The 16,059-nt window shown below is 38.1% G+C and overlaps 1 protein-coding gene and 1 pseudogene across 1 annotated transcript; both read right to left on the bottom strand.

Moving 5' to 3' along the window:
• The window catches only part of LOC127197852 (olfactory receptor 8B12-like), a 35,905-nt pseudogene extending 35,547 nt beyond the window's left edge, over positions 1–358 (bottom strand).
• Positions 359–12,741: 12,383 nt separating this feature from the next.
• Positions 12,742–13,677, bottom strand: LOC127197993 (olfactory receptor 145-like). Its single transcript, XM_051155798.1, has one exon. The coding sequence runs from the start codon at positions 13,672–13,674 to the stop codon at positions 12,742–12,744; it is 933 nt and encodes a 310-aa protein (XP_051011755.1). The 5' UTR covers positions 13,675–13,677.
• Between the last annotated feature and the right edge of the window lie 2,382 nt (positions 13,678–16,059).

Raw genomic sequence — 16,059 nt, 5'->3', positions numbered from 1 at the left:
TTATTGAGGAACTACTGGCAATTGATGGCTGTCAGTGGAAGGAGAGTTATTTTTCTTTGGGGATCTGGACACTGGCAGGTTGGATGCCCATGCTACAGTGGAGTACCCTATAAACATGACAGCACAGACTAATAAACGGCTTAGGCAAAGTGAATTGGGACTGTAGAAATGCATGGAAACACTTTAAGCATATTAGAAAACCCAGGCTCAAGAACATACCAGAAATATCAGACTAAGGAAAGAGTACAGCTCACTCACCTGGAACCCACAAAGAGGAGAGCAGCTGAAGTTTCAGTGATGATGGTCCCACACTCCTGTCATCTGACCACTCAGTGTACGTATATTGCAAGGTCTCCATTTCCGCTCAGGCCCTCCCTGCTGTTCATTTGGAGTGCTCAGATTGTCATCTGTCACTCTGTTGATTCATATGTATGGGTCTGTCATCAATCTGTCTTTCCATTCATTCACCTAGATACGGTTGTGCCTTTCATCTCCTCAAGCTTTACTCCACCTCATGCCTGTAGCTCAGCTCAGGCTCAATGACGGAGGCAGCAACACTCCCAAGCAGGGTTAGTCCCCCAGCCACACAGAAAGACTCTCTATCTGTCTTCCCATCTCTATCATCTTCCTCTTTCTTCCTCTCAGGCCTCTTTGATATCTTTTGAACTCTGCTGTGGTCTTTTTAACCTTTCCTACCTGTCTTATACCTTACATATATGTACATGTGTATATATGTGTATATGTTTGTGTGCTTATGTATATGTGTACATATGATAAATTTATTGTGTGAAGTATAGTATGTGATCTGAGAGATAATTTAATAATTAAAACTGGGAAGGGCTATATCAAATGTTGCTATGCAAACATAAGGGGTGCCATGGTTACTTTTAGTTGTCAACTTGACACAACCTGAGAAGAGAGAATCTATGAAAGACTGGCCTGTGCACATGTCTTCGGGATATTGTCTGAATTAAGTGGAATGAGGTGGGGAAGACTCAGACCACTGTGGGTGGTACAATTCCCTACGCAAAGAGTATTGATAACAGTGGCAAAACGGAACTGAACTGAGGTAAGCAAGCAAATAAGCATTCATTTATCTCTGCTCTTGATTCACCACAAGAAAGAAATATAACCTCAAATTGTAACTTAAAATAAGCCCCTTCTCCCCTAAAGTTTCTTTTTTCCCTGTATGGTAATTAAGCTTTCTACTTTATTTAACAATTTTATATCAGCATGCACAGTATTAGGGGGATTTGTTATCTTATTTTTATTTTATTATTTTAAAAATAAACACAAAATTGTTTTTATTGTTTCTTTTACCTTTTGGAATTATAATTATATCATTTCTCCCTTCCTTTTCCTCCCTACAATTCCTTCCATTTACCCCTGCTTGCTCTTTTTTCAAATTCATGGCCTCCTTTTTCATAATTGTTGTTACTTTTTTTTTCTGTTTACATTTTATTTTTTTTTTACTTGAATATGCAGTTTATTTTTTTTTAATTTTTTTTATTAATTTATTCTTGTTACATCTCAATGTTTATCCCATCCCTTGTATCCTCCCATTCCTCCCCCAGAAGCAGAAAGAATCAAATGGTATATACTCACTTATATCTGCATACTAGCCCAAGGGGCATGTCCCACAAAAGCCTTCACTTACCAGGAAACTGGGACAGAGGGGAGGGTATCCTATTGGGACTCTAAATGAGAGACGCATGGGAGAATAGCAAAATAAAAGGATACAGAGGGTCCTAGAAATCTACAAGTAGAACAATATGATAGGCAGATTTGGGCCCAGGGGTCCCGCTCAAACTAAGGCACCAGCCAAGGACAATACAGGAGGTAAACTTTAAACCCCTTCCCAGATCTAGCCAATGGTCAGAATATTCTCCACAGTTGAGTGGAGAGTGTGATATGACTTTCTCACGTACTCTGGTGCCTCACATTTGACCATGTCCCCTGGAGGGGGAGACCTGGTGGCACTCAGATGAAGGACAGCTGGTAGCCAAGAAGAGACTTGATACCCTATGAGAATCGTTGTTACTTTTTGTCAGAGTAATTTATCACAGTTATGGAAGTGAGACTAGAACAAGGGCCTGCATCCAGATCCTCAGTGTGCAGATAAAAGCTGGGCATGGCAAAGCACACCCCTAACTCCAGCACTGTTGGGTCAGAAACAAGGAGATCTCCACAGCTCACTGACCTGCCAGTCTAGCCAAAGTGGGAGCTCCAGGTTCAGTGAAAAGCTAGGTCTCAAAAAAAATTCAGGTAGAGACCACCAGAGGAAGAAACTGACATCAGCCTCTGTCCTGTACATGTAAAGGTGACGCAAGAGAGAGCACTTAGTCACATCTGAACAGAGGCAACCAAAGAAAAGTGACAGCTTCAAGGAAGAACGTTCAAGACAGAATAATCAATGGCTAAGCAGTGAGTCAAAAATACGTACTAAGTTAAAAAAAAAAAAATCAACCGGAAGAAAAAAAATGTTAAAACAAGTCTGCAACTGACAGCAAGAACTTGAGACAAATAAACCTGAAATGAAACCCAAACTGTATTCTACATTTAGGTGAATCAATCCATCAGTTCACCAAATCAAGACAGTGTCCCTCTCATTTAAATATGAAGCTCTTTCTGCATATTAAATTATACCCCAGTGAATGTCTGTTTAGCAATCATTAACTATATTTATAAAATTTTAGGGAGCAAGGTGGTGAAAATTTCAAGAATGAAGGAAAAAAACATATGACTAACAGCATACGGGATGGGCTGGATATAACTTTGAGCCACGTGACTCTCTTGCTCTTATCTTCCCATGTAACTTGCACTTCGTTTAGTTTAATCCAGTTTTATGCCGAGTATTTCATGATTTTATGTAAGTCTAAATTAGATCAAAACTTTCCTCACAGTGAGTTCTAAGTTCTGTAGCTTTGGTGCACATTAACACACTCATCAATAATCATGGGTACATTCTATACCTCAGAACCCACTAAAATGTAATGGATTTATTATACATACATAGTATACAATAGGTATATTTATTGCAAACCTGTAAGTGCAGAGATTCTTTTTTGACATCTGAAATAATTCATCAGAGTTTTGACAAACAACCATCTTATCCTCACTTGAATAAAAACAAAAAGGAATACAGCCTACATAGACCTACATTGACTGAAATTTGACTTGGGAGCCTTTATGTTGACATGCTAAAGGCAATGATGCAGGAAAGTTTCTGCCTGTCAGTCAAGGTAGTTGTGAAAGAAACTTTTCCCTTATCATCATCATTCAGGCAACTAAGTGACAGAAATGGCTGCAGAGTATCTAAAGGTGCCTGGCACATGATTCTTCAAAGCTGAGTTGCTCTTTAAAGAACTTGGGTCCAAGAAGAGTATTGGTGAGTAAAACAGAGTTGTATTAATTGATACAGGAATACCATAAAATGCAAAATACATCATCTGCAAGCTGCAAAGTGTCACATGGTTAGGACTGGTCAGGACAATCCCCAAACCACAGTGTAATTTCTGGGAAAGACAATGTGTAGTTTGAGGGGTAAAAGCATAACAGAGACATTTTAACTGATTAATAAAATTAAATTAACCATTTTATATGTACAAAGAGACCACACAATGTAAAGAAGCAATGACCTTCATGTAATCCTATCGTGGGACACATGAGACTATCTATAGAAAAGGGCACCTACACTTTTTTTTTCTTCTGGTTGATTTTTTTTTCACTTGCCACCTATTTGCTGACATTTTTGTTTCAGTCCTCAGTGGTATTCTCCGATATTTTACATTACTAAGGAATTCTCTTCTGGCCACAGTCTTGTTACTTTTCCTGTTCTTGTAATAAAGTCTTCTGACAAAATAATCTAAAGAAGGGAATGTTGGTTTTTACTTCACAGAGTATTGGTGGTGAGGTAGTCAGGGCAGCAGGAGACTTGAGCAGCTGTGACATTGCACTGACGGGCAGGAAACAGGAACGATCAAACACAGGGCTCAGCTACCTTTCTCCATTGTATAAGGTCTGGAGTCCTCACCCAGGAGATGGATCTGCTCACTTCATTAGTCGAATCACAACAACCTCTCAGGCAATTTCATAGGAACCTTAATCTAGAGGACACCTCACAAAGTAGGCAGAGGCAGATTTCCCAGGTGATTCTAGATTTCAAGAGGATAATTAACACTGATCATTACAGTTCCTCAGGAATTGGTGGGGGTCATCCAAACTCCTCCCCCAACCAGGATGAGACTTTTACAGGCCAGATCTTGTGTACATAACCACAGCTGTGTGATTTCATGACTGACAGCCAAATGATATCCAGGAGATAGTAGTTTTTTAATTAATTAAACTTTTTATTATTTTCACATATACACTTATATTATTATGCATATATACAATAAACTACCTATAGCAAGAAAAACAGTGACACAATCAGGAATTATATAAATGTTACATTATTAGTGTTTTGGCTATTTATATTTGACAGCCTTGAAGAAAACATCTTTCCTATCTTGGTGGGTCTAAAATTCTAAATGTAAATCAATCTCCATCACATATTGTCATTATCAACTTAAAACATCCAGCTAGACCTAAAAAACATCTTAACCCGTAAACAACTAAACTTCATTGTAAAACTAAGCTACCTGGTCTTCAACTCCATCAGAGACTTGAAAAGGAATAAACTTGATTACCTGAGTATGCAGGGAGTGCAGGTTAGTAGCTTTCCAAATGAGAAGACGACAGTTTGCCACCTGAATAGTCACCCAAAACTCCCCATTATGTTGGAGCATCTTCTTCAGCCTTCTGGCCCACTATATCTGACAGACATATTTGTGAGACAGGAACTATTGAGGATTTGCTTGCCCTCTCTTGACAGAGTTTGGACGTTGACTCTGCCTGCATCAAAACTTGCCCTTTTTTTAGCCAGAATTCTGTCTGTGGTAGAAATGAGGACATTTTGTTCAATGGCTTATTTGCCACATTTTAAGTCATCTCCATAAGGAGGTTTTTTTTTTATGCTCATCATCCTTTTTGAGATAGGCTGGGTGTTGCCAGGAGTTAACCTGTCCCATTGTCAGTGAATCTTTAAGATAATAAAAACATTTTTAAATGCCATATTCTGCATGTCTCTGAGGGTAGGTTTTTGGTTGCTCTCGTGGTCTATGGAGGGTCATTATTAATGAGAATTGGTTACAAGTTATTGGTCTTATTTAGAAAGAAAACAAAGTTAAACTCAGTGATGTCTCTTTTCCTTTATCTTACATTCTTAGGTTTAGAGATAGGGGTTCAAAAGAAAGAAGAGGGATTTTAGAAATATATAGGAAAGATAGAACAAAAGGTGTATTAGTGAATCTACTCCTTACCTTAATGTCTCAATTATCACTCACAAGGCTATTTTTAATTCACCGATATAGAATTTTGTAAATAGATGCAAAATAAGTTTAATTCTAGATACAATGGTATAGAATTCAAATGTAAGTTTATTCTTCACACTATATATATATTATATATATACATATATGTGTGTGTATATATATATATATTTCTACTCTAATATGAGGTATTGCACCCATATAAATCAATTATAATACAAGGTTTACTTCCAATACGTTGAAAGTGCTATTGTAGGCTGTTTAGGATAAATAAGTTATACAAGTTAATTGTTAGCTGACCAAAGCATGGTCAGGTCAATTACTAGTCTACTTTTATCACAAGTGTCACGACTCCTCCAGTGGAGTCTGTGTGACAAATGCTACACTGCCTGAGGCTATGACCCCTACCCAAGGAAGAGCCTCCTGGACTGGGGCTGATGTTTCTTCCAGGAGAAACTGACTGCAGTTCTTCTTTTCTCTCATTGTGATTCTGTTCCTATTCTTCTAACTTAACTCTACTTCATTCCCCAAATCGGGCCTTTTCAGGTATGACCACGTTGCTGTGAGACGACCCTAACTTGGGACTGCAGCCAGGGACTGTTAAGGGCCAGAGTACTTCTGCTTCACTTCCACTTATTAAAAGAGACATGACTGAAAATTAATTATTAGTTAATAATTTGTATTATGGCTTACCAAGAAATAAAGTATTTCAAAAGAAAACTCCAGATAGTGGTGCTCAGATATTAGAAAAGAGAACGAAAATAAAAAGCTGTCTTGGCACACAGGTGTGAGGCATAAGTTCTGTTTATGGGAGAACGTTGACCCTGGACAAAGGGAGCACATGCATAATGATACCAAGCCAGTAACTTAGAAGTGATGATGTCTTTGCTGTGTGTTCTATACCCTATATTATTTCATTTAAAGTTATAATTCAAAATATGACAACACTATTATTTGCATTCTGTACCTGTACTGTGTAGGCTTGATTGCTCACTGACTTCCTTGAATCTACTCCGTGGGCACTGTAACCACCACAAACCCCCTCTGTTTTTGAAATGTATGTATAAAAATTTAGACTGCCTGCCTGAAAAAATACACTCAGATGAAAACTCAATTCTGGGTTGCTCTGTTTGTCACTTCACCTTATCTCTGTCCACCAACGCTTCGAGAACTCTCGTTCCCAAGGACATACCCCCACCCAAGCCGGTCCATGGCAACAAGAATATACATCTTAGGTATGGCAGATAGATATGATTCTATAGAAAAATAAGGTAGAATAGTTAGATCAGGTCTTCAAAAAACCTCAGAGACAGTGTTTTATAACAATCCTTCCATCTTCCAGCTCTTACATTCTTTCTTGTCTCCCTTGTTCAGTGTTCCATAGGCTAAGGAGGGAGAGCATGGGTTAGGACTCTCAACTGGTATGTATTCTCAGGGCTGACCAATTTTGATTTTCTTCTAGAGCGGGCAGCTTTTTCTGGGGGACGTGATCTTATCCAGATGACTGAAAGGCACATTTGGTTTGACTCTTTGATGAATGGGAAACAGGATGTCTCTATTCATTATCAGAAAGCATCCTACTAGATAGTGATATTTCAAGGATTATGGTTCCTGGGACTAGCATTAGTTAGTCATCTATTAATGGCCTTCTAGGTCATTCAAGATGTTATATCTCTTCCCAGGGACAGACACACAACTCAAGTTCCATCTTCATATGAGTTATGTTGAGATTCAGGAATTTATTTTTATATTTTGTATCCCTGGTAACACATAGTTGTACATGGATACATGTAAATATGCCTTATTGAGGTACGACTGAAATTCAAGTAAATGAACGCAATTTATGTGACCAGTAAAGAAATTTTAACAAAATATGTATCCATGTAATCAATATGTGGTATTTCATTTTCCTAAAAACATTATGTATTATAACTAGTTTCCCCTTCTCCTGTCATGTGACTCTACTTCTCGGGGACATGAGCAAATGCCTATTCATTTCAGATAGGGAACCAAAGGCAGAACAAAGTAAGGATGCTACCAAATCATATTTGGTGAACCAATGAGTTTATTGGGGTTACTGACAGTAGTACGGATGAAGCATACCAGGAGCAGGAATGCCTCACATCCACCTGCCTCACCAAGAAACCCCAGAATGGGTGACACCTCTTGAGAGCTGGGAATCTACAGCTCACAGTACAATTCCCAGGCATCTCCACAAATTAGAGACTGTCTCTTACAGATAGCACAGTTGATCTGAACCTCTTCCAAGCAGCTCGGCTGGTCTCCCCTTTTTTCTGGTGGCCATTCTATCTCTGTCTCCTCTAGGCAGATCAGCTTGTGTGGGAGTGTCTCTCCGGGATGCTCGCTGCTTATAAACAAAGGAGAGGAAAGGGTTCTGAAAACTTAAGTCAATTTTAGGGACTTCTTAAGAAACTGAGTTCTCAACTTCCTGATCTTTTTGTTTTAATTCATTCATTCATATGACATCTCAATTGTTATCCTATCCCTTGTATCCTCCCATTCCTCCCTCCCTCCCACTTACTCCGTACTCCCTTCTCCTATGGCTGTGATTGGGGGGAAACCTCCTCCCCCTCTATATGCTCATAGGGTATCAGTTCTCTTCTTGGTAGCCTGCTGTCCTTCCTCTGAGTGCCACCAGGCCTCCCCATCAACTTCCTGGTCTTAAAGAGCTTCCCTACAGATGGAGCATTTTACCTCCCCTAAGAGCATTCTGTCTCTTAGGGAGCTTCCCTCCAAGCTGGCAGCTTTTTAGAGAAAAGGAAGTTGCAAAAACACACCCCACACTTAAGTGCTAAGAAACTACTGACTGACTAGATTATTTTTACCTATTTTTAAAATTACAAAATATGTTAGCCACTTTAATGTGCAGTTCCTTTCCTTCAACATAAAGTTTTGAGGTTTATTCATGCTGAGATTCTTTCCTGTATCTGTCCTTTGTCTTTGCTAAATAGTACACAAATTTTTACACTTTAGTCAGCTATAAATGAGAGGCCTCATGCACTAACTAGTACTTGATATTGTCAATGTCTTTAATTTGTCCAATTTTATATGATGTCTAAAGGCAGAGTGATTTTATCTGAATTTCCTTTATCATTTATAATATCAATAATATCATTCATATTCATATCTTTATTCTGATTACACATTCTTTATTGGGTCATTATGTCTTCTAAATAATGAGTCTGGACATAAGTACAGACACATCAGGTACCACTGTCATTTTCTTTCCTTCTTTCTTCACTTGCCTTTGTTTTGGTTTGGATTGCTTTGTTATTGTTGTTGTTTTTGTCCAAAACCCAAGCCATACAAATATAAATAAGCAGCTACTTCTGCTGCCTTAGATTCTAACTAAGGAAATCTACAAGCTATACTGACAGAAGGTGTGCCATGTGCAAATTAAGGTCTCTGCCTCCCCTGGCGTCTGAGCTGCCCATCACACTTCTCAATGATGGTTCATGGGTGTAGCAACACCTCTTCCTGTGACGATAGCCAGGAGATAAGCATCATTTCTTCCTCCTGACTCTAGAAGATAGATGAAATAGGGGGATAGGAGCCTCTTCCTCAAGACACACCTATACTCTGCAGTATCACTCCAGAGCACTGTACCACTTGAAAAATCCAAGAGTCACTTTCCTGGTGTTACACTATTGGGGAGGGCACTTCATTCCCTAAATACAGGCATCTAAAGATGAGGATAGGAGATACAGGCAGGGAAGCTGAGTCTGAGCATTTGGATAACCGGGGGACAAACAGCCAACTGCTGCACCATGATTGTGGGAGGCTCCAGTGAGAAAACAGGAACATAGAGGACATGATCAGATGAGTAAGTGACTTCCAGACTTCCCTACACTTCAGTTCTATCTCAGAGTGGCCTCAAAACCATTATGCTGTCTTGACAGCTGTTTCCCCAATATCTTTGCTAAGCCATCCCAAGCAGTTTGGCCAACTCCTACAGAAATTCCTTGGTCACTGCAATCTGAAGAGCCTGCAGTAAAAACACAGCAGTTCAAACATTGTGTATTACACCAAACAAAGCCTATCTCACTGAGCAAGCAGGAGGACACCGAGATCATAAGAGCGGTCTATTTGTAAACTGCTCTTTCGTTATGCTGAGTGGAAAGTAACAGGAAAGAGATTGGACCAAGCCAGCTTGGACAAGAGTCTATTTTGCCTGGTTTCTGGCATTTAAGTTATATTTTTTCCCCAAGTTTTTCCCTGTGACCAAACATTAAGAAATAGTTAAAGAAAGATTGAGAAAGAAAAAGTTGTTTCTGTTTATTAGAGTAAAACAACCAAAAGTCTATTTTTTGCTGATTTTTTTAATTGATATGTCTAATCATCTATCATTTGAGATGATCAGTGGAAAAGAAATCTTTTCCCCATGACACTAAAAATACTAAATAAAAAGGTCAAAAGTAGAAGCATTGAACAACTAATATGATTAGTTAATCCTAAAAATTCAGTGCAAATAAATTGTCTCTTCTAAGAAGCAGATGCTTGATGTTTCTTGATAAATGAATGCATCCCACCCCCAAATTACTCCATGCTCCCTTAAACTACCCAGAACCTTACTTGGTTATCCTGAGTCAGAGATTCCTTCCTCACTGATTAACAACCTACATTCACCCCATGGCCTTAATCTTAGTTCAATGAGAACCACGTAGCACAGTTTTATTTTTCCTTTTTATTCACTTGTCCAAGACCAAATTAAATAAGCTTTTTCTCCTGCCTTCTCAACAACCACAATAATAATATTAGAAAATGTTTTTCACAAGTTAATTTGAATTATTCTAAATGAAATCATATTTTAATGTTGTTGCACACACTGCAAAAGGAAAATTAGCAAACATAATAATATTGCAAAAAAAAGTGTAAAGAACCACAAAAGTCTTGTGCATTGCTAAGCAGGCGCTCTTCCTATGCCTAATCCATTTCTTCTTACACAAGGAAAACTTACATGGCAGCTACTCAAGAATATCTATGATAATCTTTATGTGAGTCAACATAATCAGCACTAAGTAGTAAAAAGGATCCATTGGGCTCAGGATGACACCTCAGTGGCAGAGTGACTGCCCCATAGCTGGGTTTGTTTGATCCCCAGCAATCACATAAAACACAAATGACCCTTAATGTCATAGTTGACTATATCTAAGAATTTAAGGTCAACATCAGACAACTAATATATATAACCATTAATAAATGACTACCTTTACTTTAAAGTCCTTTTAATCATTCCAGTATTTATTAGGTATTATGCACCAATGAAATCCTACGTACTTGAGTGTTACCAGCAAATGAATATGGTCATCTCAGAGGATACAGAGGATCCATTTAATGAATCCAAGAGGAATTTTGCCTCAAAAGTAAAGAAATACTATACAATCATTATACAAAATCCAGATATTAAAAAAACCTTTATCTTAATAAGCAAATCAGTATGACAGGGATCATACCTCATTATAATGCTAAAGAAAAAAATATGTTTTTACTACACTCACTAGTGTGCTGGACATCATACTAATTTCCGTAAGGAAACAACTAAAATAGAAAAAAATACCATCATTATCTACAAATATGATTACCTATCTGGGAAACCAAAAGATTCTATGACCCTCTCAAATTCATGTTAAAGCTAAACAGCATGATTGTGCAGATAGGGTCGTTAGGATTCCATCTGATTCTCCATGACAGTGAGTGGAAGACCCCGAATTCAATCCTCAGTACCAACAAAACAACCAGATTTCAAAATGAATTGGCTGGTTTTTAGCTGTGTATTAGAACAGTGTCATATACTGTACTGAAGTGTATTCCTTTTCTAAATCCTTAACCTGTTCAGTTATCTGTAATCTAGATACTAGATTATTTAGGTCTAGAATAATTGATAATGCTTTGGGTACCTGATTTCTATTATCTTAGACTGTTCAGTATCTTTTATGTTTATAGGACACCTAAGATTTACAATGTCATTTAAAATTTTTTGAGTATATTTTTCTAGGTATGCTTTCATTTTCATATGAAACAAAAATGTATTTTTTCCTTGCATTTCTGATGTTTCCTGGTTGTATAATTAATTTACTTTGAGTCTGTATTGTATTCTGCAGTGATTTCTTCATTGAATTAATCTTGAAAGTATCCAGTATTCTTTCAGAGGGTATCTGTCTCAAACTAGTGTGTTGCCACACACTGTAATCTTAAGGATTTTGAAGCCAAGACAGGAGGGTCACAGATTTTGGGTAGCCTGAACATGGGCTACTTTGTGAGACACTGTCTTAAGAAGACAAAAAATAAAACAGAAAAAAACAAGTGCACCCAAAGGAGGAGTTGGGGCCTAGCAAATGATTTGGGAGGGGAAAAAACTTTGTCTTGAAATATTTAAACTTTTCAATGTAGTTTTTATTCCATTGACCTTGGTAGGGATTTACACGGCTATATATATATATTAGTTTTCTTTTTTGTATCCTTAGTTAAAAGTTCTTAGGGAGTGGGTGCTAGGATTCAAACTTTGGGCTTTACACATGCTAACCACTGACTTATAACCCAGCTGTAGTTATGTCATTTATACATACTTTAGTTGGAGTTTTAAAACACTGAATACTTGAAAATCCTGATTAACCATTCTTTTAGACCATTATGTATAATTAGTAATAAATTTGTAAATTTGTAAATTGTAAATTTGTAAATTTGTAAATTTGTAAATTAGTAATAAAATTGGATTTTTAGCAACTTGTTTTTTCTCTGTATTTGTTGCATGTACCTTCTCTTTGAAATGATGTTTTCATTGAAATTTTACTCATTGCTTGAAATTTATGTACTCCATTTACTTTTATTTAGTTGCTATTCTACAACATTAAATCCAGTTTTAAAATAAAAAATAAAAACAAAACAAAAAACAAAAGTAAACTAGTCCCAAACACCTAGATTTCAGTGTATTTGTTGAGCCAGACAGTTTTTACCCCCTGAAAAACAACATATTTCTGAGTTCCCAATAGTTGATAACTTAGACAAAGTTAAATGTTTCTGAGGCCTTTTCGAGAATAAGTGGTCTTTAAAAATATAGAATATACATAAATTTTATTTTTAAAAAACCTGGAAAACCTTTAGGCAAAGCAAAGGTCAGGAAGAACAGAGCTGTACTAAAGGTTTGAAACTCTGTTGGTTGGATAAATTTGGAATGCTAGTAGAGCCATTTCCCCGTATCCATGAAGAACTGTGTTCACTCCTTAATGGAGCAAATGTCTTATGCTAGAAGAAAAAATATAACTTGACCTTGAACCCTTCATGGTAAGATTACATTTTCTCATGAACACTGTTCATTGACCAATTATACCACTGCAGCTCATGATACAACTCTTCAAGAAAATATTCTCCTGTTCACAGTTTTCCCTAAAGCAAGTTTGACATCCTTATTTCTCAAGCTATAGATCAGAGGGTTCAACATAGGTACTACAATGGTATAGAACAAGGAAGACACTTTTCCTTGGTCAAGGGACAAAAGGGAAGGTGGTTGGAGGTACATGAATGCCCCAGACCCAAAGAAAAGACAAACCACAATCATGTGGGAGCTGCAGGTGCTGAAGGCCTTGGACCTGCCCTCCGTGGAATGCATGTGAAGAATGCTAGAGAGGATGAGAGCATAAGAAATAAAGATGGTGACAATGGGCACACCGATATCAAAGCTTACAAATATCAAGACTACTAGCTCATTCACATAGGTGCTGGTACAAGAGTGTTCCAGAAGAGGAAGGATGTCACACATGTAGTGGTTAACAAGGTTGTCAGCACAGAACGTCAATCTGACCATGGATATTGTGTGGGCCAAGGCTCCAACAAAGCCCATTAAATATACACCAAGCAATAGGAGTAAACACACCTGGGGAGACATGGTGACTGTGTACAACAGGGGGTTGCAGATGGCAACATAACGGTCATATGCCATGGCTGACAGAATGAAGGATTCAGAGATAACAAAGAAACAGAAGAAAAACAGCTGTGTCATACACCCTGGATGGGAGATGATGTTCTTCTTTGAGATAAAACTCATTAGCATTTTGGGGGAAATAGTAGAGGAATAACAGAAATCTATTACAGAAAGATTGAAGAGGAAGAAGTACATGGGTGTATGCAAGTGAGAGTTCAGCCCTATCAGGGAGATCAAGCCCAGGTTCCCCACCACAGTGACCATGTAGAAACCTAGAAACAGGAAGAAGAGGGGCACGCGGAGTCCTGGCTGGTCTGTCAGGCCTTCGAGGATGAACTCTGTCACGGAGGAATTCTTGGCAGTCATTCTTCTCAGGAGAGGGCCTGTGGGATGAAGAAGAGGACCAGTGGAGACAAAGAAGCATCACCACCATCCTCACAAGGCTAAGTCATCTTCATGAAAATTGAATCAAAAGAACATTAGAACTGTGGTAGGGTGATTTAAACTATTTCCAGTGGGCAGTAGTGAACTACTAAGTGGCTCTAACTTCCAGAGCACAGTAAAGGCTACATTTAACCTACAGAATGAGACAGAATATTTTAGACTCTAAGGTCAGTCCTTTTCCCATGCCTTCCCTTCTCCAGCCTTTACACAAGCTGCTGAAACCTGGGCATATTCTCTGCAGTCAATCCTAACACAGAGACAACATGGCTCTGAGCACTATGGAGGAAGAGGTTGAAGTCATGTGTCCTACATGCTCTTTACTGCACATAGGTATATCAATAATGTTCTAAGCTAACGCTTACATAGGGGATATTGTGAGAGGCTCTAAGAATATGGGACCATACAGCAATCCTACTTTACAAATGAGACGCAGGGCATTGAAAGTCACAAACCCTCCAGACTTCAGACAGAAGGGGGACTTCAGCACTCCTTCTGAGTTTGCCTTCCGAACCTGTGTTTGATGGCTGGTCAGAGTCAAACAGGCATGTACCTTTTGTTTCTTGAATCAGGGATGTTCAGCCTACTGTGTCTTCTCTGGCGTGTTCTGGGGAAGATAAAGAACTGATGAATAGAAGACAAGAGCTTGGGACTCCAGATCTTCTTCCTTCCCCAGATAAACACTAGTTTATCTTGCAATCCTTTCTATACCATAATCCTTAACTTAGAACTTCTGTTTATCCAGTGGCCACTCCAGTTTCCACCAAGGAGGCAGCTCCTGCCCTGTGAATAACAGATGAGCAGTGTCATTCTTGTCTGCAGATCTCAGTAGCCTGGTTATGAAGACAGAGGCTCCCTCAGGACCATTTCCTCAGGGTTTCACTCCCTAAGGAAGGAAAAATGTTTGATTCTCCTGTAGAATTCCATGATTGCCTTTTAGAAACAATTCCTTCTGACAATTAACAGTTATCATTATTGGGGAAGGGAGGAACCTGGGTCCTGCAACACATCCAAATCACCAATGTCAGAAATTTGAAGATTACTAGAAACACAATATAGTAATAATAAGTGGTCCAGGATACAAAAGTAAAAATATATTCAATAGATACAGAACAGTGTGACCTGTAATTACAGGTAATAACTTTAAAATAATCAATAGAATTACATTCTTAATTTACACTAAAAATTATTAAATAAATAGCACATGTCAACAGAGTATAAGAAACAACAAAATTACCAAATGAACTTTTCAAAAATGAAACATTTTATAAGGAGTTAGGAATTCAATGAATTGAGTTAATACCAGATCTGACAAAGTGACACAAAGTACCAGTGCAATCATAGACAGAATTATTAGAAATAATCTCTAATAAATTCTATTCCATTTATAATACACACACAATAAAATACTATATAATAAAAGATCTGTAGGCATCTCCATCTCTGATCTCAAGCTGTACTATAGAGTAACAGTAATAAATATTGCATGGTACTGGGATAGAAACAGACAGGTGAATCAATGAAAAGCAATCAAAGACCCAGAAATAAACCCACACACTTATGGACACTTGATTTTTGACAAAGAGGTCAAATCTATTCAATGGAAAAAAGATAGCACCTTCAACAAATGGTGCTGGTCTAACTGGATGTCTACTCCTAGAAAAATGCAAATAGACTCAAATTTGTCACCCTGCACAAAACTAAAGTACAAGCAGATTAAAGACCTCAACATAAAGCCAGACACACAAAATCTATTAGAAAAAGTGGGGAAGAGAATTGAGCTCGTTGCCATGGACAACTTCCTGGACAGAACACCAACAGCTCAGGTTCTAAGATCAACAATTAATAAATGGGACCTCATGAAACTGAAGCTTCTGTAAGGCAAAGGAAACAGTCAGCAGAACAAAATGAGAGCCTACAGACTGGGAAAATATCTTCACCAACCTTACATCTGACAAATGGCTAATATCCAAAATATATAAAGAACTCATGAAATTAAACACCACCAAGCCGAATATCCCAATTAAAAAATGGGGTACAGACCTAAACAGAGAATTCTCAACAGAGGAATAGCGAATGCCTGAGAAACACTTAAAGAAATGTTCAACATCCCTACTCATCAGGGAAATGCAAAGCAAAACAACTCTGAGATTCCATCTCACACCTAATCAAACGGCTAAGACCCAAAATTCAAGTGACTGTACATGCTGGTGAGGATGTGGAGAAAGAGGAACACTCCTCCATTGCTGGGGGGAGTGAAAACTTGTACAACCACTTTAGAAATTTATCTGGTGCTATTTCAGGAAATAG

This window comes from Acomys russatus, chromosome 14, assembly GCF_903995435.1.
Source record: "Acomys russatus chromosome 14, mAcoRus1.1, whole genome shotgun sequence".
Classification (NCBI taxonomy): Eukaryota; Metazoa; Chordata; class Mammalia; order Rodentia; family Muridae; genus Acomys; species Acomys russatus.
Note: the sequence above shows the minus strand (reverse complement) of the source record. Positions and strands in the feature narration are given on the sequence as shown.